The following is a 20,481-nucleotide window of genomic DNA, read 5'->3' as shown; positions in this document are numbered from 1 at the left end:
GTGAAGGGGTTTCCTCCCTCACTGTCTAGCAGGGTCATTCAGTGTAGATGAGTGAGGGGCACAAGGGGCAACCTTTCCTTTGGAGGCCCTTCCAAGGCCAGATGGCAGGAGTCCTCCTGTCACCTCCTGTAGCCAGCACCCCGCCCCCCGCCGCCCTGCCCCCCCTGGCCCCCAGCAGCTTCTCCAGGCTCTGGTCCCAGGGAACAGGAAGCACAATCCCATCCCAGTGGCTGGAGGCCTCTGAAGGGCTGAAATCAAGGAGCTCCAGGGGTTCACAGGGACAGGACCTGGTGGCTTTGAGGCCTCAGGAGACGAGAGGCCACTAACCCTTCATCTCCCTCCATGCAGGGGCTCTGCCCAGAGCTTCTGAAGTCTGTCCATTGCTGTGTGTCTCCCCTGCCACTCCAACTCCATGGGCTAGAGTCACAGACCCCATGGAGAGGCTAGCGCCTGTGGGGAGAGGCTGCTGGGAGCTTCAGGGGCAGAAGTCAGGAATGCATGTGGGGCCAGAATTACATTCACTAATTCCAGAAGCTCTTCCTCTGCTGTGGTCACGGACCCCTTTGTCCCTGGAGGCAGTGACAAAAGATTTACCCTGAGTCCTCCTCCCTCTCTGTGAGCTTCAGTTCTTCCTGGGACAAAGGGCAGGGACAGGGTTCCCCCTTGTTTTGCTGCCTCAGCATCATTTTCTCTCATTCCGGTCACAACACCTGGTTTCTCCTTGAAGTACCTCCCCTCCCCCACTCTCATTCCATGCAGTGTGAATGCGGCTGACTCCCTCCCCATCCCCCAAAGCTTTGTGCATATGGGGGGGGGGATAGGGACAGGTCAGTTAGTATCCTCTGTCCTCCTGGACAGTGGCTGGCTCAGTGATGAGCCTGTGGTCCAGCAGAATCCAACGCCAGGATTTTTTTTTCAAAATATATATTTTATTGATTTTTTACAGAGAGGAAGGGAGAGGGATAAAGAGTTAGATGAGAGAGAGACATTGATCAGTTGCTTCCTGCACACCTCCTACTGGGGATGTGCCCGCAACCAAGGTACATGCCCTTGACCAGAATCGAACCTGGGACCCTTCAGTCCACAGGCCGACGCTCTATCCACTGAGCCAAACCAGTCAAGGCCCAACTCCAGGATTTTTGATGAAACTCTTCAAAAGCTGAAGCTCTATTCTGGGTTGCTGGGTATCTGTTTAGAGGCTTTGGGTTACTGGGAACCCCTAACAGGAAACTGCAGCCAGCACAAAGCAGGCAAAACCATGAGATGCAGTGAGAGAGGACTCTTGACAACATAGGCTGGCTGCTGGATGCAGCTGTGCCTGAAGACACATCCCGCTGTGCACTTGTTTTCCCTATTGCACTTGGCTCTATGTGTGAGTCACCAACACAGGGCAGGTGTTTTGGGGAGCTGAGCCAGTGTTATATGCTCTTTTTGGTTTAAGCTTTTCAAAATAGGATTCTGCAAGAATTTGTAAGCCAGTCACCTAGAGCTAAGGACCAGCCTGGAGGGGGGCCCAGCCAGAGCAGCCAGCACGCAGTTAGGGTCGCCAGCCACAGAAGCGCAGGCCTGTGGGCAACAGGAGGGTAGACTCCACAGAGGCCTCCCTCCAGGGCCAGTTTGGGAGCCTCCTTCATGGGAAGTAGCTTATGATGTTCAAATTATTAAATTTATAAAGAAAACCAGCAGGATGTTCTTTACCTTCATCTTTCTTTCTGTCCAATGGGCACTTCTGCTTGCTGAGGGCACTGAAAGTGCTGGAGAAATCATCAATTTTGTTAGATGTTTGTTGGCATTTCTACCACTAGAGTATAGGCTCCATGGAGGCTAGCTTATTGCTGTGTCTGGACACAGGGAAGCGCTTGGCACTCAGTAAACACTCGGTGAATGAAGGAAAAGACTTGGTGTGTGACTCCCCTGCTCAAAATCCTCTGATGATCGCCCGGCCAGTATGGCTCAGTGGTTGAGTGTCTATCCATGAACCAGGAGGTCACAGTTCTCTTCCCTGTCAGGGACAAGCACATGCCTGGGTTTTCAGCTCGATCCCCAGTGGGGTCGTGCAGGAGGCAGCCAGTCAATGATTCTCTGTCATCGTTGATGTTTCTATCTCTCCCTCTCCCTTCCTCTTTCTGAAATCAATAAAAAAAAAAAAAAATCCTCGGATGGCATCCCAACTCAGTTAAAAGATGTAAAATTGACATTTCTTCCTCTGCCTTGCAGGCAGAGTGACTGTGTCATTTATTGAATAAGCAGGGATGCAAAAAACAATTACTTTGGAACAGTGGGGGTAAGCCAGGACTGTCCGCAGCAAGCCGGGATGCATGGCTCCCGACCCCAGGGCCTCCAGAGAGCTGGACTTGGCCCCCTCTCTGGCCTCTTTTTGAGCCTCCTCCTCATCAGGCCACACTGGCCTTTCACTGGAACTTTGCTCTGCCTGTTTTTTCACCTGGAGACATCATTTGGGTGCCTGGATCTTTCTTGTCACTTTGGTTTCCACTGAACGCTGCCTCCTCAGGGGCCTTCCCTGACCACCCGCCCCACCCAGGCAACCTCTGCCATCAGGTCCAGTTTCCTTTTCCTCACTCCTTGCACCTGGCTCTGTGCCTGAGCCCCCAGCATGGGGGCAGGTGGGGAGTGAGCCCAAAGTTTTGGGAACACAGTTCTCAAGCATCTGTCACCTCTCAGTAGATGCTTGTGTTCCCAGCTCTCATCTCCAAAATGAAAGTGAAGGGAGGCAAACTTTAGCTCCAGAGGGAAGTGGGGAAGCGAAAGGCAGAGGAGAGGGAGGAAACAGGCTGGGCGGCAGGCAAGTTGGGATTTTTCCCCATGAAAAACACTAGGACCACTGAGTCCACCCCAGAAATCAGGTGCACTTTGACCCCAGTCACTGGGAGACCTCTTTTAGGAAGCATCTGGAACCTGAATGGGAATGTAGGTTGGAAAGTAGCTCCCCAGGGTGGCACCCGCAGCACACACTGGCACAGATTGTGCAGCCAGACACAAGACACCAGATATGTTTACCATTTTCCTAATCGCTCCTGTCCTCTCTGATCCCGGGGTTCTATGAAATGGTCACAGCCGTGGCTGTCATCGGGCTCTGTGCGCCGAGCACGCACGCGGGCGTTTGTTTACAGAATGCAGCCGGCAGCAGGCCTTCATGTGGGCTCCGACCCACCCCTTTGGCTGCCACGAAGGGCTGGCCCCCCTCCAGGATTCCCAGGCAGATTTGCTTCTCCAGATTCTTTAAAGTAAAAAACCTGAGTATTAGTGATCACTCAGGATCTTGGCAGAAAACCAAACTCAGCCCTAATGTTTCCAGTAAAGGGATGTTAACAAAGCGACTGTTTATGGGGTGTGACCATGGTTGAGGGAATCAAGAAGGGACGTTGAGGCCCTGACAGCTGTAATTGTCACCACTGTAGGGCTTCAGGGGCAAGGTGAGGCATTAGTGCTGCCAGAGCCCAGTGAGAACCAGACCCCAGGAGGGCACAGGACAGGCCACCTGACAGCGGTTGCAGTCTCCGGGACATGCAGTCTTGGGGACACTGAAGCAGGCAGAGAGCAGAGAAGAAACACCCAGCCTCTGTCTTCCTCATCCCTCTGATCTCCTGCGAGTGCCTACCATTACCAAACCCACCAGGAAGCCAGAGGCATGGGAGGCCGTCAGTATGGCCCACACAGGCCCAGCTCCCAGGGCAGGGGGCAGGAGTGGACTGGATCTGAATGCAAACAAAGGACAACCAACGTGATCAGGGACAATTCTATGGCCAAGCTTGGTGGAAACCCTTCTCTTATCCCCTAAATCTCTCTTGAATCTGTCACTTCTGTGCCCCAAGGTGTTGACCACCATGATGCATCCTCCACTCTTCAGTGCTCTCCCCGGCTCCTGTTGATCTTGGCATGTTGACCAAAGTGTGAACCCTGCTTGTGCGAGTGTGACAGTGTGACTTAGCTGATCTCCAGCCACACACACCTCTTGTCCTCCACCCCCTGCCCTGCTCCTCACTGTGGCCACACTGGACACTTTTCAGTACCTAGAATGTCATGTGTCTTCCCACTGCTGAGTTTTGTATATGCTGAGTTTTAGAAATGCTGCCTGGATTCTCTTGATTCAACCCACCAATTCTTCAGATCTCAGCTTTAAAAACCACACCCTTGAGAACAACTCCCCTAAGCCCACAAAGTGGGCGAAGACTCCTTCTCATCACCCTGAATTTCCTACTTCATAATCTGTATCACAAGTGTAATTAACTAATCAATTGAGTAACTCTGTTTATTGTCTGTCTCCCTAGAGATGGCGATCACCACAAGAGCCTGCTCTGTCTGTCTGGTTTGCTGCTCTGCCCCAGCACAGTGCTTGGCATATAGTAGGTACTCCACAAGTACTTGCTGAGTGACTGAAGAGATAACTTTCAGCAATAGTAGGCCCATCCTTGCACTGAAAACAACTAAAAATGCTGAATAAATTTAAAAAATTTAAAAATATCCTATATAATAAAAGCCTAATATGCAAATTGACAGAAGGGCAGAACAACCAGCCACTATGATGTGAACTGACCACCAGGGGGCAGATGCTCAACGCAGGAGCTGCCCCTTGGTGATCAATGTGCTCCCAGAGGTGGAGCGCTGCTCAGCCAGAAGCCGGGCTCACGGCTGGCGAGTGCAGCAGCAGTGGCGGGAGCCTCTCCTGCCTCTGAGGCAGCGCTAAGGAGCAGTGAACTGAGCGGTAAGGAGCAGCGAGCAGGCAGGCAGTGAGGAGCGAGGGCTCCTGGACTGCGAGAAGGATGTCCAATTGCTGGCTTAGGCCCACTCCCCGTGGGAGTTGGATATCCCCCAAGGGGTCCTGGACTGTTAGAGGGTGCAGGCCGGGCTGAGGGACCCCCCTGCCCCCAAGTGCATGAATTTTCATGCATTGGGCCTCTAATATATACATTGGTATATATTAAAAGCACTAATGAGTTGGCAGTATAAAAGGGAATTGGCAGGCCAAAATTGAGGGGAGAAAAATCCAGACAGGTAAGCAAGAATAGAAGCCACGTTTTAACTGAGGCATTTCTGATGCCCCAAAATTTTAATTTTGTTTTGATACCCACATGGAATGAGATAGAAGTCAAATCCCAGAGCTCACACAGGTAAGGCCATAAGACATTACCCCACATTGGTGTGGAACTCCAAAGAACTACTCCCTCAGATAAGTGTGAACCAGAAGTAGACCAGCTCTCACATGATCTTGCAGTCTAAGTTTTCATCTCCTGGTTGGGCTATGGAACCTCAAGTCTTAAGGTTGATTAAGGTGACCCTGGATTAGCAGTATTCCTCTATTGTTTGGCAGGAGCAAATAAAAATGCTCCCTAGTGAAAGGTACTTTTGTCTTAAGTCTAAAATTTTTCTTTCAAATAATTTTTCAAAAAGATGGTCAGACACACAAGAAGTGGAAACTAGGAGAATCAACAGGAAACAGAAATAGACCCTTGAAAATTAAAATTGTTGACCATAAAAGAATTATTCACAAGATCTTTAAAGAAATAAGACATGCTTAAAGATAACTGTAAGGAATGGGAATCTACAAAATGTGACATTGTAGACCTGAAAAAAGGATCGAGTTGAATCTCTAGAAATAAAAACTGTAATAACCAAAATTAAGAGCTCAATGGACAAGTTTAACTACAGAGTAAACACAGCTGAGAAAAAAATTAGGAAACCGGAAAAGAAGTCAGAAGAAATTATCACAATGTGGAACATAGAGACAAAAAGAAAATAAAGAAGAGATGATGTGAGATAAAGAGGAAGAGAAGGTGTGACATATGTTCATATTGTCCCTGAAGGAGAGGAGAGAAGAAATGGAGCAGAGGCAATGTTTTAAAGATTAATATGTAAGAATTTTCTGGGACCAATCAACGAATGAAGGCATGCACTGAACCATTTAATGGTTAGTTTTCCTTTGGTGATATAACTCCATGTTTCAGACAACTCAGAGCTCAGAAAATACTCATGGGAGACTCTGGACCCAGTCTGCTCTTGGCCAGCGGCCATGATGTTGTACAATACCAAGTTCAATGTAGCAAACAAAGGACACAAGAAAAAGATGGAAAATCAACTCTTGCCTGTTTCCTGCCTCTGCAGTTCCCCCCTGCCCTCTACAGCACCATTTGGGCAGCCCTGAGGTGACCACGGCTGCATCCTCCTGCTCCTTCTTCCCTCCCACAGGCCTTACTGACCTGTCACTGGGAGGTAGCAGAACGCCATTCTCCAGGGTCCCGCCACAGTTAACTGGGGTGCAGTAGCATGGGCGGGTGGAGTGAGAAAGCCCTCTCTTCTACCCTGATGTAATACTAACAGGGCACCCATATGCTGTGCCCCTTCTCCTCTGACCCTGGTCTCCCCATGACTGGACTCTGGTCTGGGCTCTCAGAGGGATGTGGTGGAGACTTATGACCAGCTGGCTGATATGGTCTGGTTATGGCTGGGTGGGGGATCTGAAAGAGAAGGTGATGCTAGAGTGTCCCTTTGCCATAACTGAAGAAGGCAACACCACCTTCAACCCCAGGCCTCAGTATGGGCCAAGGGGCTCTGATGTCTCTCATTGTCTAGCTCACCAACGTCACCTACAACCAGATGGCCAGGATTTAGAAGTTGGACTCCAGAGAAAGGCGGGGAATCATCCAAGCCTTGGCTCTGCAGCCCTCTGGCTCTCAGCCCCGGGCTCTCTTGGGTGGGAGAGTGACCTGGCAGGCAGGCAGGTAGTTTGTTTTTGACTCAGACTCCCCTCTTGGTGAGGTGACCTGGTCCTGGTCTTCCTCAGTGTGACTCGTCCTGGGATCAGGTTCTTGTGGTTGTTCTGTTCTGGAGGGACACCCATTCATCATCTTGCCTCTGGGAATCCTGGCACACCTTTCAGACATGCTCAAACAGAGAGACTGCCAAACCTGTGCCTGGCCACACAGCAGGTGTGTGGTGAGGTGAGGACATACATGGTCTCACACCCCCAGTGGGTGGAAATGCAGGCCCAGCCCTATGTAACCAACACTGGGCCTGGGTGCTGTGAGCAGCTCCACGGTAGAGCCTCTTGGAGGCCCTGGTCCACCTTGGCCCTCCAGCACGAGCCAGATTTTCCCAGCCCCAGCAGCAGGCCCGCCAAACCACTGTGCTATGTGGGTACCAGTCCCAGTGTCTTGTCTCATGGGAAAAGCAGAAAGGGCTGGCCAACTGCACTTGACCTCCCAGCCCATGGTGAGTACAGATGGGGGGGGGGGGCATGTGGACTCCCAAACCTGGCTCTGTAATGTCTCTGACATGCCATTCCAATTTCTGAAATTCTCAAAGATGTTCCAAACAGCATGCAGTTGATTTAATTTTAAAAATTAAAAACTAAAGTAAATTAAGTTGAGGAATGTTGGGTGGAAGTGGGAGCGGGGGAGGGCATCATGGAGTAAAGTCAATGATGAGAGTTTTAGGAAAACGTGAGCATTTCCCTCTCCTGTGTGCAGTTGGGAGTGGAGACGTTTCAACTCTCCCACTGGACACAGCGTGTAGGGTTCCAGGTGCTGATCCTGCCCCCACCTTGGTCCTATCATGGTCCTGGCAGACCAGCTCCATGGTGAGCAGCTGGGCCTCTGGTGAGCCTGGTGCCACACAGCGAGTAGAGGACCGGGTGGTTTGCTCTTCTTTCTAATGTGGCGCACACACACCCTGGGCAGCGCTGTCCCACATAATTATACAAAGTGCACATCACTCAAGATGCTCATCTCGCCTCTGACACATTTCGGGCTGAGAGCCATTGTCCCCACCTCCCCTGGCTCAGGGGCCCAGCCCATGACTCACAGGCCTCCACCTTTCTCCAACAAGATTGCTTCTCAAATAGAGGTCGATCGGGCCTCGGTGAACTCGGGAATTGCTCTAGAGGGCCCTTTGCCCCTCTCGGGCCTGATAGCTCCTTCAACCCCAAGTTTATACACTCACAGCATGCTCCTGCACCTGTGCCTGCGCCCACAAGGTGCCACTCTCCCCTCGGGGTCACCCACGGCCCAGGCCTGTTCTCTCTTCTTTCTGCTGCCCTGCACCAGCCCAGCTGGCTTGGCTAGGGAGGGGCCAGTGATTGAAGGCAGGGGTCCTCAGACTTTTTAAACAGGGGGCCAGTTCACTGTCCCTCAGACCGTTGGAGGGCCGGACTATAGTTTAAAAAAAAAAACTATGAACAAATTCCTATGCACACTGCACATATCTTATTTTGAAGTAAAAAAACAAAACGGGAACAAATACAATATTTGGATTTGTATGTGGCCCACGGGCCGTAGTTTGAGGACCCCTGATTTAAGGCTTCCTGGACCCTCTCCTTTCCTGCTGCCCTCCCTTGACAAGTGGTATCCAATTGTTTCCTGTGCTTGACAGTGAGGTGGGGGTGTCCAAGAGCTGCCTTCCTTCCTTTCCTAAGGGGTTTGCTTATTAACTCGAGTAACTCTCAAGGTGGCATTCCTGGCAGCAAAGGGAAAAGCAGGCTAGGTTTCTGGAGCAATTTCCTGTTGGTGATCCTAGCTCTAGGGAAGCTTGGCCAAGGCCTCCTCCCACCAGCCTCTGTGGCCCCTCCTTACTCCTCCAGAACCCCAGGAGCTTCCCTGTGTGGGAGTCCAGTCAGGCCTCCCCACAGGGCAGAGGGCAGTCTCCCTCCTTCCTTTCCTGGCTCGAGCTGGGTCAGGCACATGGGAACCAGCTGTTTGGCCAAGGACTGAGAATACCTAGTAGGGGACTGAGAGAGGCAAGGGGACAGGAGGCATCCCCCAGACACACAAAGCGTATCCTTCTGCTCCCCTGCCACTAGCATGGGAGGGCAGGGCAACCCTATATGCTGAGGTCCCAGCTTCCCAAATAGAGAAGTTACTAGAGAGGCCCATGGGGTCCAAACAAGAGGGGGTCTCAGGATTTGGGGAGGCTGCTGCCCCAGTGAGAATACTTGTTCTCATTAACAGGAGTCATCACCTAGGATTCTGCACTTGTGTTAAGAATCTTTTCCTACAACAAGTACATGGGCACCCTTCTAGCGCTGCCGAGAGCAGAGAAGGAGGGTTTGACCTCAGACTCAGCCTCCAAGGTTATGGCAAAGAGGGCTCTGCATCCAGGAGAAGCGCATTAAGTGTCTTTTAAGCGGATGAAAGACATCTGGAAAAAAAATTCTAAGCAACATTAAAATGACTTTAGTAACTTGATTATTCTGGGTACTGGATTTTGCCCTAAATTATTCAGACCACTGTCGCCTTCCAGGGAAGTTTGCAGGGACCTAGGTGGCCATCCCTTCCCGCTCTGCCTCTTGCCCCAACCCACAGCCATGGCAACCTCATTAGCTAGAGCCAAGTGTCTCACAAGCTTTGCCAGTTTACCTTTCACAACAACTTGACGACATGTACTAGTTTTGCATACATTTTGCATAGAAGGAAACGGAAGCTCAGAGAGCTGAAGAGACTTGGTGAGGGTCACAGAACTCGTAAGAGGCACGGCCAGGAGTCAGCTGGTACCAGTGTTTCATGGCCCGTGGAAGGTGGGCCACCCTGATCATGGGAGAAAGAGGAGACTGCCGTTTATCACCTGTGAGCAAATTGTCCCCTCCGGAACCCAGCGCAGTGCACATCTCAAGTGTGTACCACACCAGGGCCTCTGGGCTTGATGCGCCTGCTTGACAGTGATTGCTGGCCTACTAGGAGCCGGGCTCTGCAGAACTGAGGTGGCCTTTTGCCCATAGGCAAGTGGCACTTGCATTGCTGAATCAGACATAGTCTTAAGCATTCCAGGTACCAGTGCCTTCAAATTGTTCTGGGGTAAGTCCTTTGTCCTGTGGACTCCTGGGTTAAGGCCAATTAAACTGCTGCCAGGTCGAGTTTATTCCTTATAAATCAGTGGGAATGTGGTCACATGAAGTTTAAATATCAGATTAAAATCAAATTAGTGGGAAAATGTAGAACAAATTGCCTTCAAGTACAGTGAATGAGTCTATTTTTAAAATGTTACTGTACCAGGCAAAATAATGAAGCAAACACATTTCCTAACAGCACAGAGACATGGTGTTGGGAGCGATTTGTCATGCTTAGTCACTGTAATTGCTCTAGCAAAACTGAGGAATCAAATAAAATGTGTTTGCAAATTGTAAATCATCAAGGCCACTTCAGACAGGTCCTAACCTGATGTTGAAGGTCACAGGGGCTTCCTCTGGGGCAGGTGCCCCATCCCTGACACTCCCTTGCCCTCACTCATGGGCAGAGGCTGTGCTTCCACGTCCAACTGAGACCATTGCCCAAAGCCTGAGGAAAGGCCGCATAACCAGCCACGTTTCTTCACCAGCCAGAGCAGCATGGATTCCTGGGGGGGCACCAGGGAGAGTGCTCCGGAGGTTTGAGGAGGAAGTGGGGGCTCTGTGAGGCCAGTGGCTGCTCGGGAAGGAGAGGCGTTCTTTCTGGGGAAAGATTGGCTGCCACTTGCCAAGCAGCAGAAATATCTTTGGATCTGGAGGGCTTGGTACAGGCCATGATGGTTCCCTTTAAGGCCTGTCTGGGTCCCTGGGTGACATGTCCTGGTCCTAGGCCACCACATTTGGCCACTGGTGTTCCCACCTGTGGGCCATAAAGACTTTGTCAGTCATCCTGGAGAGACACAACCCCGAGAGGCCTTTACAGCAGAGACACGTGATCCCAGCTGCCCTGTGCCTGGGAGCGGCTCCAGCCAGCAGCCTTGGGCGCACCTCGCTGCCTCTCCTGGGCCCCTCCCCTCTCCTGGAAATCCCACCTCCTTCCGGGACACTGTCCCCCAGAGCATGGCCATCTCGTGGGGCCTGGCTAGACCCTGGTTCTGGTAGTAAAAAATTCACACAGAGGTGTTGAGGATGATCTAGAACCAGATTGGTTACCTTTCTTGGGATTCTTGCATTAAAAAATGAAATTCGTAGAAGCTGTGACTCATGTAGAATGAGCCTTATTTCGGGTGCTCTTGTGTTCCTTCCACATGGTGACCCTGGTCCTCCAGGCCCCTGCTTGGTGCACCTCAGGCCGATCCAATGAACCCTTGAGTGGGAAGGAGAGGCGGGGGATGGTTCTTAAAAGAGGAGAGAGATGAGTTGCAGAGAGATCATGCATTCACACACGTGTTGAAGACCTGCCATGGGCCAGACACTGAACGTCCACTGGGGCCAAATTCAGCAGGAGGCAGACGAGCGGGGTCCCGGGGAGTTCATGTGATTTGGCTCCAGGAGCTCATGGTGACCTTGGGGAGGACAGTTTCCAGGGAGGCCGAGGGTGAGGGTGAAGAGCGGGGACAAGGAGACAGGGAGGATTGAAGGTCAGAAAATGACTCTTTGGGTATGTAAGAATCACAAAGCTTGCTTTTAAAACAATCTAATTCCTGTCCCAACTTGTTGGATATAAGAAAACTACATCTTTAAGTCCATCTCAGGCGGGCCTCCAGACCACGGTCTGAAAAATGGGGCTATGGAAGAATCTGGTTTCTCGGCTCTATACCTAGAAAAAGGCCCAGGACAGCAAAAGAGTCTTTTCCTGTGGTCTTGGCTGAGCCCCTTCTGGGCCCCTCACGGCAGCCAGGCAGTGCGGACCCCTGTGCCCTGCTCCTCTAGCAATCACACCGGCTTCAGAGAGCTCGGCTGGTCTTGCTGCTAGTGCCCACCAGTCTGAGATCTAAGGGGAGCCTCAGGGTGCAGACCCCACAGGGTCCCCAATACCATCTTCTGCTGTTCTCAGGTATGGCTTGAGCACAGCAAATGAAGAGAAAGGGCATTGTAGAAGCTAACACGCAGGGAGGCCTGTTCCCAGTGGGTGGGGCTAGAAGGCTAGAAAAATAATAAACAAAAACAAAGTAAAGGAAAGCAAAGCTCTTGGGTGCCAGAATGGGGCTGGCCAAGGCTGTGGCTGCCTGAGTAATGGGTTCCACATTTATTTGGCTCTGTCTGCAGCGACCAGGATCCAGGATGCACAGAGGGCCTTCCAGGGGCTGCAGGGGAAAGCCCAGTTGAGGACAGACCTAGGCAGACCCTGCGATGGCCTCACCTCCCCCAGGCTGACCACAATGCAGCGAGCTCATGCTCTAGCACCTCTGCCTGCTCCCCCTCTTCTCCGCCCCCCCCCCGCCCCCGCCTGAGGCTCCTGGGTCCCTGCCGGCCTGCACAGATTGTTCGCGTTATTAATGCCGATTTCCCAGAGATTCCATCTGGCTTTTTAATTGTTCTGGGATGGGGCTAGGATGCTTTGATAGTGAATTGGTATCTTTCCTATGTCTCTGCTTACGTCAAATGCTCCATCCATGGAGAGGGGTATGGAGGAGGGAAGAAGGGGGGCGGTTGAGAGATGGCAGATAGTACAAGTCTTTTACAGAGGCAAGGACAATCTTTGAAAGGTCCTGGTGGTTTAGTTTAATTTAAGTAGAAAATAAGGGAAAGGCCTACCCCTACCCATCAACATAGGAAAGAACCAGATGGGGTATCCCCTCTGTCCAGACTCTGCTCATGTCTGCGGGAGGCCTGTGGTGCCTGGAAGGAGGCCTTCTGGCTGAGCAAGGTTGGGGTTTCTGCCCCCTCTTGGCCTGCACCAGGCGTGGCCTCCCTCTTCCTCTCCCCACGGCCTGTCCCCTCCCATGAAATCAGCTGCTCGTGGAGGAGGCCTGGCAGGTTTCTGCCTGGGAAGGAGGGGGCGGGAGACTTGGGAGGGGCAGATACTCCTCACCAGTCCCAGTGGCTCATCACAGGTGTCAGGGCCCAATGCCATGTTCACAGATTCCCAGGAGATCCAAGAGATAAGGGTGACATTCGTGACAACCTAAACCATCAGGAGGCACCTGACAGCAAAGGAGGGCCTCCCTTTCTCCCTTCTGCCCTTGCTCTGTCCCTGGAGGCTGGCTCCCGGGGACAGTGCTCTCAGTGACACCAGGCTCTGGTGGCCCACCAAGGGGGTAAGGTCGCTGCTAACTCTCATGGGAGAGTGCAAGGCAGAGGCACTGGGTCCATGGCTAACTCTCATGGGAGAGTGCAAGGCAGAGGCACTGGGTCCATGGCTAACTCTCATGGGAGAGTGCAAGGCAGAGGCACTGGGTCCATGGCTGACTCTCATGGGAGAGTGCAAGGCAGAGGCACTGGGTCCATGGCTAACTCTCATGGGAGAGTGCAAGGCAGAGGCACTGGGTCCATGGCTGACTCTCATGGGAGAGTGCAAGGCAGAGGCACTGGGTCCATGGCTGACTCTCATGGGAGAGTGCAAGGCAGAGGCACTGGCTCCATGGCTACTTTGGGTTAAAGCTGCTGCCTCCAGGAAGCCTTCCCTGGTGCCTCTGTGCACACGTTGAGCCCCTCCCCCCATTACACTATCACCCTTAAAGCACATCTGGATGTCACAAGGCTTTGAGATCCTCAAGAGTAGGAGCCCAGTCTGCTTGTTCTCAGCCGAGTGCCTCGTCCTAGGCACAGGCCCTGGTATACAGTTGGCATCCAATAAATACTTGGGGTGTGTTTGGTGCCAGACTCTTGGAGTAGTTCTTCATGCGGCCGCAGTCAGGAGGGGAACTGTGTGTGTGTGTGTGGGGGGGGGGGGGGTGTTGCAGGAAGCAGTGGGTGGTGAAGAGTGGCTCTCCCCAAGGGCCTCTCTGGCTGGGCACAGAGCATGAGCTAGGCAGGTTCCCCCATGCTGCCCCAGCCCCCCACGGCCTGCTCTATCAATTCCTTTCCTGGGGCTGGCTGTGGTTGGATCATCTTGTCCCCAACAAAGCCTGCCCTGGCCCTAAGGATCTGCAGTAGGAAGGGTGCCCTTTCAGGAGCTGACAGCTTTGAAAGAGGAAATCCCTGGAGATGGGACTGTGGGAGGGGAGGGGGAGGAGTGAGGGTAGGAGGGGTGCCCCTCCCCCACTCATCCTGGGATCTGTTCTGGGGGCAAAGGGGGAAGCCAAGGCTTGGCCCCCTCAAACAAGAAAAACTGGAATTAGCACTGAACTCAGAGAGGGTTTGCTGGGGCCTAGCAAGCTGTGGCCTGCCCCAGGCCTCTAGGCAGGCGGTGGGGCTCTGCCTCCCTGGTTCCCAGGCAGCAGGGCAGGCCACCGCCTCCTCAATGGGCTCACGGCCTTTCCTCTGCCAAGGGCGGCCATGGGTGAGGAGGCGGCAAGACACAAGACAGAAAGCGGGAGCGGGAAGGGGGTAGGTCACCTCATTAAGCACAGTCAGGTAAACCCAAAGCTTTCAGAGTTTAAGAAGAATGTGTAATTTCTTGAAACTGTCGCAGCCCACAATGGCATATACTATCAGCGGCTCAAGTGAACTCTCTGGGGGAGGGTGGGAAACAGAAGGTAAGAAGTGTTTCGCCTTTTGCCCTCAGAAAGAGTCAACTCTGAAAGCCTGCTAGCCTCCTGGGGTACTTCCTCTCAGGCCTTGCTCTTTCAGGCAGGGAGGTGCACCCTCGCTGGTGGCTATCACTGCTGCTAAGAGGGTGTCGGGGTGCCTGTCCTCCTAGGGCAGTTGTCCAGGTGGGGGGCTTGATGCAGGGTGGACACAGCGGGCAGCATGGATTTTGGGCTGGTTCCTTGCTGGGTGGTGCATGGGGAAGGGCCAGGCACCCAACCTCAGGCCTGCCGTGGGCCCTTTGTTTCTGGGTGGGCTGAGCTGGCAGGGAAGGTGTGGAAGGCTGGTGGAGGGGTACTCAGTCTTAGGGCTGCCTTTCAGGGCCCTGCCGGAGTAGGCTGCAGCCACGTGGCCCAGAGCAAGGGGGAAGGGGTGAGGGTCCCACAGCTAGAGGCCTCTCCCTGCCCACCCAGGGTCCTGCTGTGGCAAAGGCAGGTGTGGGCGAGGCTGCTCCAGAGCTGGAACTGTGAGTGTTTGGAAGTGAGTGTGGCCGAAGGGCCCCTGGAGCCTGAAGCTGCTGCACAAGGCCTGCCCGAGTTCCAAAGAGGCTGCGGCAACTTCAGGCAGGGGGCTCCCTCTCTGAATCTCTCTTCTCCCAAAGGGCCATGAGAGGCCACACCAAGGTCCCATGAGCCCCCTGCCCCCTGCCCCCCCAAACAGTCTCCGACCAGGAGATGTTCTTCAGGCTTTGGCATGCTTAGCTTGGAGCCTTGTCCTCTTTCTGCCATTTATTTGTCTTGGTTGGGAGAAGTCACCCCTTTAATGTACAGAGGGGCTCAGCATGGGTACAGAGTGAATGGAAGTCAGGATCTCAGCCAGAACATATGCTGTGATTATTTACAAATGTGACCTGGCTCACAGAAAACCGTGGAAGTAGCTTTTCTGGTTTTAAAAAAACACCGACATTTACTTTGATATGTTTATATTATAGATATAATACATAAAACATCTAGCATGAAACTCTACGTTCTCCTCCAAAGAAGAGAACCAAGCTGTCCTCTGCTCCCAAGCCCAGCGATCTGTGTGTGCTGGCTGGAGGCCGCCTCCCTTCCAGACCCGGAGCCAGGCCTCTGTGGGGGACAAGCCTGTGGGCAGCTTGGGGCCAGAGGGGACCAAGGTCCACAGCCACCCCCCAGGGAAAGCTGAGGGGAAAGGGGAAGCCCATCTTGCCTTTTTGGTTCCTCCGGGAGCAAAAGCAATCCCAAAACCAAAAGGAAAGAGAGCCGCAGACCCTCCCTGCAGCTGCTGACGAAGAGTCTCATTTTGGCAAGTATCTGAGCAAAACCAAAACAAAACAAAAACCAAAGAAAATGGTGGTTTAGCATAGACATGCACATTCACATTGCACAAGGCACCACTGGGACACAGAGAGGCCAGATACAAATGTTGATATCGGCTGATAAAGCAAAATATTTGGAAATCTTCTCATAACTTGGGTCCCTCCGGGACGGGCTGACTGTGCTTCATGTTTGTATGGCAACGCTGGCAACATACAGTACAGACTTGGTTGATGGCCCCAGAGTCCCTTCACCCCTCTCCCAACCCCCAGACCAGACCTGTAGGCTCCCCTCTTCCACCAGGCCACCACTCCCATGTACATATGTCCTTATAGCTAATCCACACCTCGCCTTCTGGTCTGACTCGGGGTGAGGTCTCCCACTGGTCACATGGTGACTCCCATTCAGGGAGTTCTGCCCTGGAAGCCCAGTCCGTTGTAGGCTGGGAGGTTAGAGACAAGGAACTAGGGACCCTCCACCTTCATGTAGAACTAGGGGAATAGCCTTAGGTTCACAAAGCCCACATCCCTGTTTCCTCCTCTCCAAGGACAAGGAGCTGAGGAGCAGCTGGGACTGGCTTATAGGATCTCTGCTCCCTGAACCTTCCTCCAGCCGGAAGCCTGCACCCCTCCTCTCTCACGGGGGCCTGCTGCAGCCTTGCAGCCTTGGGACCAAGGCAGGGAACCCTCTAAATAAAATGACAAGGCACATATTTGCTCCCCCTACTTGGTAGGAATCAGAGCAGTGAGTTTGCATTTCCAAGGCACAAGGTTATTCCTTAATACTAGAGTTGCCAGGCTCCCGGCTTGGCCCCGGGCACTTCTCTCTTACAGGAAGAAACTACTGCCTGACCCTTTATCTTGGACGCACCGTGTCCCGCGCAGAAGAAGGCAAGGGGCACGCGCGACAGTCCAGGCTTTCAGGCGGCATCGGAATCTCCTAGTCCTGGCATGCGCGGCGTGGGCAGTCTTGAGATCCCGAGACCACGAAAATACTCCCTGGGTCCCAGCCGGGGGTCGGCCCAGGGCGGTCCCGCCGCGGCGCGCCTCACGCGCAGTTGCCCATGGCCTTGACCAGGGAGCTCTCGGGCAGCTGGCGGAAGATGCCCCGCAGAGTGTCGAGTTCGCGGCTCAGTTGTTCCACCCGCTTGCGCAGGCGGTCATTGTCACTGGTCAGCTCCAGCACCTTCTGCTGCGTCTCCACGTTGCGCTGCTTGGCCTTGTCCCGGCTCTTGCGCACCGCGATGTTGTTGCGCTCCCGCCGCACCCGGTACTCGTTGCTGTTCTTGTCCACCGACTTCTTGGCTTTGCCCGCGCCGCCGCCGCCAGCGCGGAGATCGGGGTGCGCAGCGGCCAGCCCTTTGAGCGCGCCGCCGGGGCCCGGCAGGCCAGCGGCGCCGAGCGCGGGCGCTGGGTGCGGGCTGGGCACGGGCGTGGGCGGCGGCGTGGGGTGGCCGGGCTGCAGGTGCATGGTGGTCTGGCCGCAGTGCGCGATCTGGAACTGCAGGTGCGGGGCAGCCAAGGGCGCGGGGGGCGGGTGCGGGTGCGGTGGTGGCGGCGGCGGCGGCTGGTAGGGGAAGAGGCCGGCCAGTGCCAGCTGCTTCGCCTCGTCCTCCTCGCGCGGCTCCTGCTTGATCACTAGCGGCCGCAGCGCTGGCGCCCCGACGCGCTCGTACAGGGGCTCCAGCCTGCCGTCCAGGTAGCCGGCGGCCGAGCAGCCGTAGCTGGGAGGGGGGCCGTGCGTCCCCCCGGGCATAACAGCGCCTCCGGGTCCCACCAGGGCGCCCGGGTAGTCAAAGTCGCTGCCGCCGCCTCCCACCGGGGCCGCGGCCGCCTTGGCCTTCTCCTGCTGCCGGCTGTGCTGGAACAGGTCGGCCAGGAACTCGTCGTTGAAGGCGGCCGGGTCGATGTAGGCGCTGATGTCGATGGACGTCTCGTGTTCGCAGATGCCGCCCAGCGGCTCCTGGGCGGCAGGTGGGGCGGGGGGCTGCGCGGGGCCCGCGCCCCGGAGAAAGCCGAAGGCGGCGCTGCTGGGCGCGTGCTGGGGGCTCTGAAGGTGGCTGCTCATCGGGGTCCGCGGCTCCGCCTCGTAGAAGTCGGCCGACTCCATGGGGGAGCTAGAGTCCTCCCGGCATGGCGAGCCTCGGCGGCCTCCAGGCGGCGCGGGGCACCAATGCTGCCGCAGCCCACCGGGAGCCCCTACTTGCTTGCGCCCGCGCAGCTCCGGGTCGCGAATGGCCAGGCCCGCGCGGGCCCCGCATTTATATCGGAGCCGCTGTTGCCCTCTAGTGTCCGACTATCGGCGACGGCGAGTGGCGCCTCCTGGGTCTTAGGGCCGGCCTTCAGGAGGAGCCGGCGAGTGGGGCTGGAGCCCTGCGCTGGCGGGAGAGGCCGCGCCGCAACGCCCACTGGCCCCTGAGCCGCGAGCAGAACCGTGACCCGCACGCGGGGCCCCATCCTCGGCCGAGTTGTCGCCCCCACGCACACGTGGTCGGTGGCGGGCCCCCCTTCTTTAGCCTCCCCAAGACACCCACTTCCAGCCAAAGGCCGGCCTTCCAGCAGCACCCCGCCGCCGCGCAGGGGGTTGGTGGCGTGCAGTCTTGGTCTCCGAGCTACTGTGGCGCCGGCTCGCTTTAAAAGCTAGAACCAGTCTTGTCCGGGATCGGGGTTTCTGGAAGGCGGCGACGTGGAGAAGGAGCCGGGGTGGGGGTGGGAGGCAGAGAACAGTTTTGAAGATACGGCCCAGGGCACACCACCGTGTGGAGAGACCCGGAGCGAGGTGACTGAGCGTCTTTATCGCTGATCACCCGGCGACCCCGCCGATCCCGTGTGGTACCTCTCCCTGCTCTGCCTCTGGCAGTACTTCGGGGTTTCATGGGCTCCGCGGCGCCGGGCACTAGGACCCCGCGGGGAGCAGAGGGAAGGGGAGGCGGCCGCGGCCAGGGAGCCTGGCGGACTTGTCCGGTCTGACCGCCTGGGCTGGAAAACTTTTTCTTTTTAATTATTTCTCCTCGCCGGAGCGCTAGGGTTGCTAAGCGCGCGGGGCCGGCTCGGCTACCCGGCGCGGGGCCGCCAATGTTTCCCTGTGCGACGGGCGGAGCTGGATTCCGGGGCTGGGGTACCGGGACGAGGGGAGCGCTCTGAAGCGGGAGGCGAACTTGCCTCCGGAACGGGGATCCCGAAGCGGGCTGGCTGTCAACGGGCTGGAATCCGTTGACCTCTCCCCGAATCCCTGTTCAGGTGGGCTCCAAGGCGGGCGCAGAGGTGTCGAGGGAGCGCCTAGGGAGAACCTTGCTGGGTGGTTTGCAGGGCGGAGTTCCCCGAGATCCTGGGGAGCCAGGCGGCCAGGGCAGCTGCCCTCTGGGCGCTGCGCCGCCTCCGCACTCACTGCTGCCCGCCGAAGGGGTTTATGGCTGTGCGCCTCCCCAGCCACGTGGAGCCTCGCGCCTTCTATGTAGGGATCGTGGGGACAGGAGGGCTCGCAGGGGGCCTCATGGGGCCCGAAAGTGGCTCCTGCCACTACCCCCCGCCCCCCACCCCTCGCCCTTTCGACTTAGTGCTCTCAAGTCTGATGATGCCTGGGTGTTGGTTGGAGGTGGGCCTGCCTGAGAAGTGCCCGACTGGGCTTTCAAGACCCTCTCCCAGACAGTGGCCTTCCAGGGCTTGGCAAGGCGCCACAACCCTCCCAGGAGCCCTCAAGGCCAGCGCCAAAAACACGGCCTGGTTTCCACTGTGGTCACAGTAAAGGAGCAATTTGTGCTTTAATCAAGTTCCTATTCAACATATTTTCAATGATTAATGACCCAACTGCTTCATTTTTTTAGTCCAGACCTCAGACACAAAACATTTTTAGCTTGATATTTTTGGACAGGGAGTAAAACTAGATACGTTAAATAAATAACCTATGTGAGCCGAGGAGCTGCTCTCTTGGCCAGATGCAGGACCCATTTACACACCAGCACCTGTGGAGCCTGCAGGGAACCTCGGAGTGGGATTTTCAGCTTTTCTGCATTGCCATGAGCGATGGCAGTCCCAGGGTAGGAGCAAGGAAAAGGCTCCTGGAAGTATCCTGTTCACAGCGTCTACACCTGGTTTCCTGCCAGGGTCAGAGGCTCCCAGGGCTGGGGGAGCTGTGGAATCAGGCTTTGTTAATAGGGTGTGTGGGGGTGAGAGAGGCGCCCAAGGGGCCCACACCCAGGGTCCCAGGTCCTTCCACAGCAGAACCAGAATTCTCCCACAGGCCAGCTCTGTGCAAGGTGCTTAGTGCCCAGAGATGAGTGAGAAGTGGCCTCTGCCCTCTTGGGGTTGGGGGGACAGACAGGCCATCACACAGTCTGCGGGGAGAGAAGGGCCCCCTCACAGAGGAGGTGTCACCGAAAGAGCAGGGAATGGGCCTGGGCAGAGGGATGTCATCCATTAATTCATCAAAGGTCTGTTAGACACACATGGGGATGAAGGATTGGTGTACTGTGTGATTGATAATGGGACACCCTGCCCTGGTGAATGCGGGGCTCTGGAGGAGATATCAACAAATTTTGTTTGGGGAGGTGCTATGGGCTAAATTGTGTGCCACCCCCCCCACACACACACATTCATATGTTGAAGTCCTAACCCCCAATGTGTTGTATCCAGAGATAGTATTTTTTAACGAGGTGATAAGGTTAAACGGGGTCATAAGGGTGGTGTCCTAATCAGATAGGATTGGTGGCCTTGCAAGAAGAGAGGGAGAGCTCCCCCCACCCCCACCCCCACCCCCGCCCTGCCAGCACATGCACTGGTACCCGTGTGAGGACACAGGGAGAAGGCGGTGTCTGCAGGTCAGAGAACAGAGCCCTCCCTG

The 20,481-nt window shown here is 55.1% G+C and overlaps 2 protein-coding genes across 6 annotated transcripts in view; both read right to left on the bottom strand.

The window, feature by feature from the left end:
- LOC132217058 (xaa-Pro dipeptidase) overlaps nucleotides 1-20,481 on the bottom strand; it is a 467,255-nt gene that overhangs the window by 256,551 nt on the left and 190,223 nt on the right. The window lies entirely within an intron of this gene.
- CEBPA (CCAAT enhancer binding protein alpha) lies at nucleotides 15,271-18,883 on the bottom strand. Its single transcript, XM_059666991.1, has one exon. It carries the CDS (start codon nucleotides 17,749-17,751, stop codon nucleotides 16,690-16,692), a length of 1,062 nt encoding a protein of 353 aa, XP_059522974.1. The 5' UTR covers nucleotides 17,752-18,883; the 3' UTR covers nucleotides 15,271-16,689.

This window comes from Myotis daubentonii, chromosome 15 (assembly GCF_963259705.1).
Source record: "Myotis daubentonii chromosome 15, mMyoDau2.1, whole genome shotgun sequence".
NCBI lineage: Eukaryota > Metazoa > Chordata > Mammalia > Chiroptera > Vespertilionidae > Myotis > Myotis daubentonii.
This window is presented reverse-complemented; position numbering and strand designations above follow the sequence as displayed.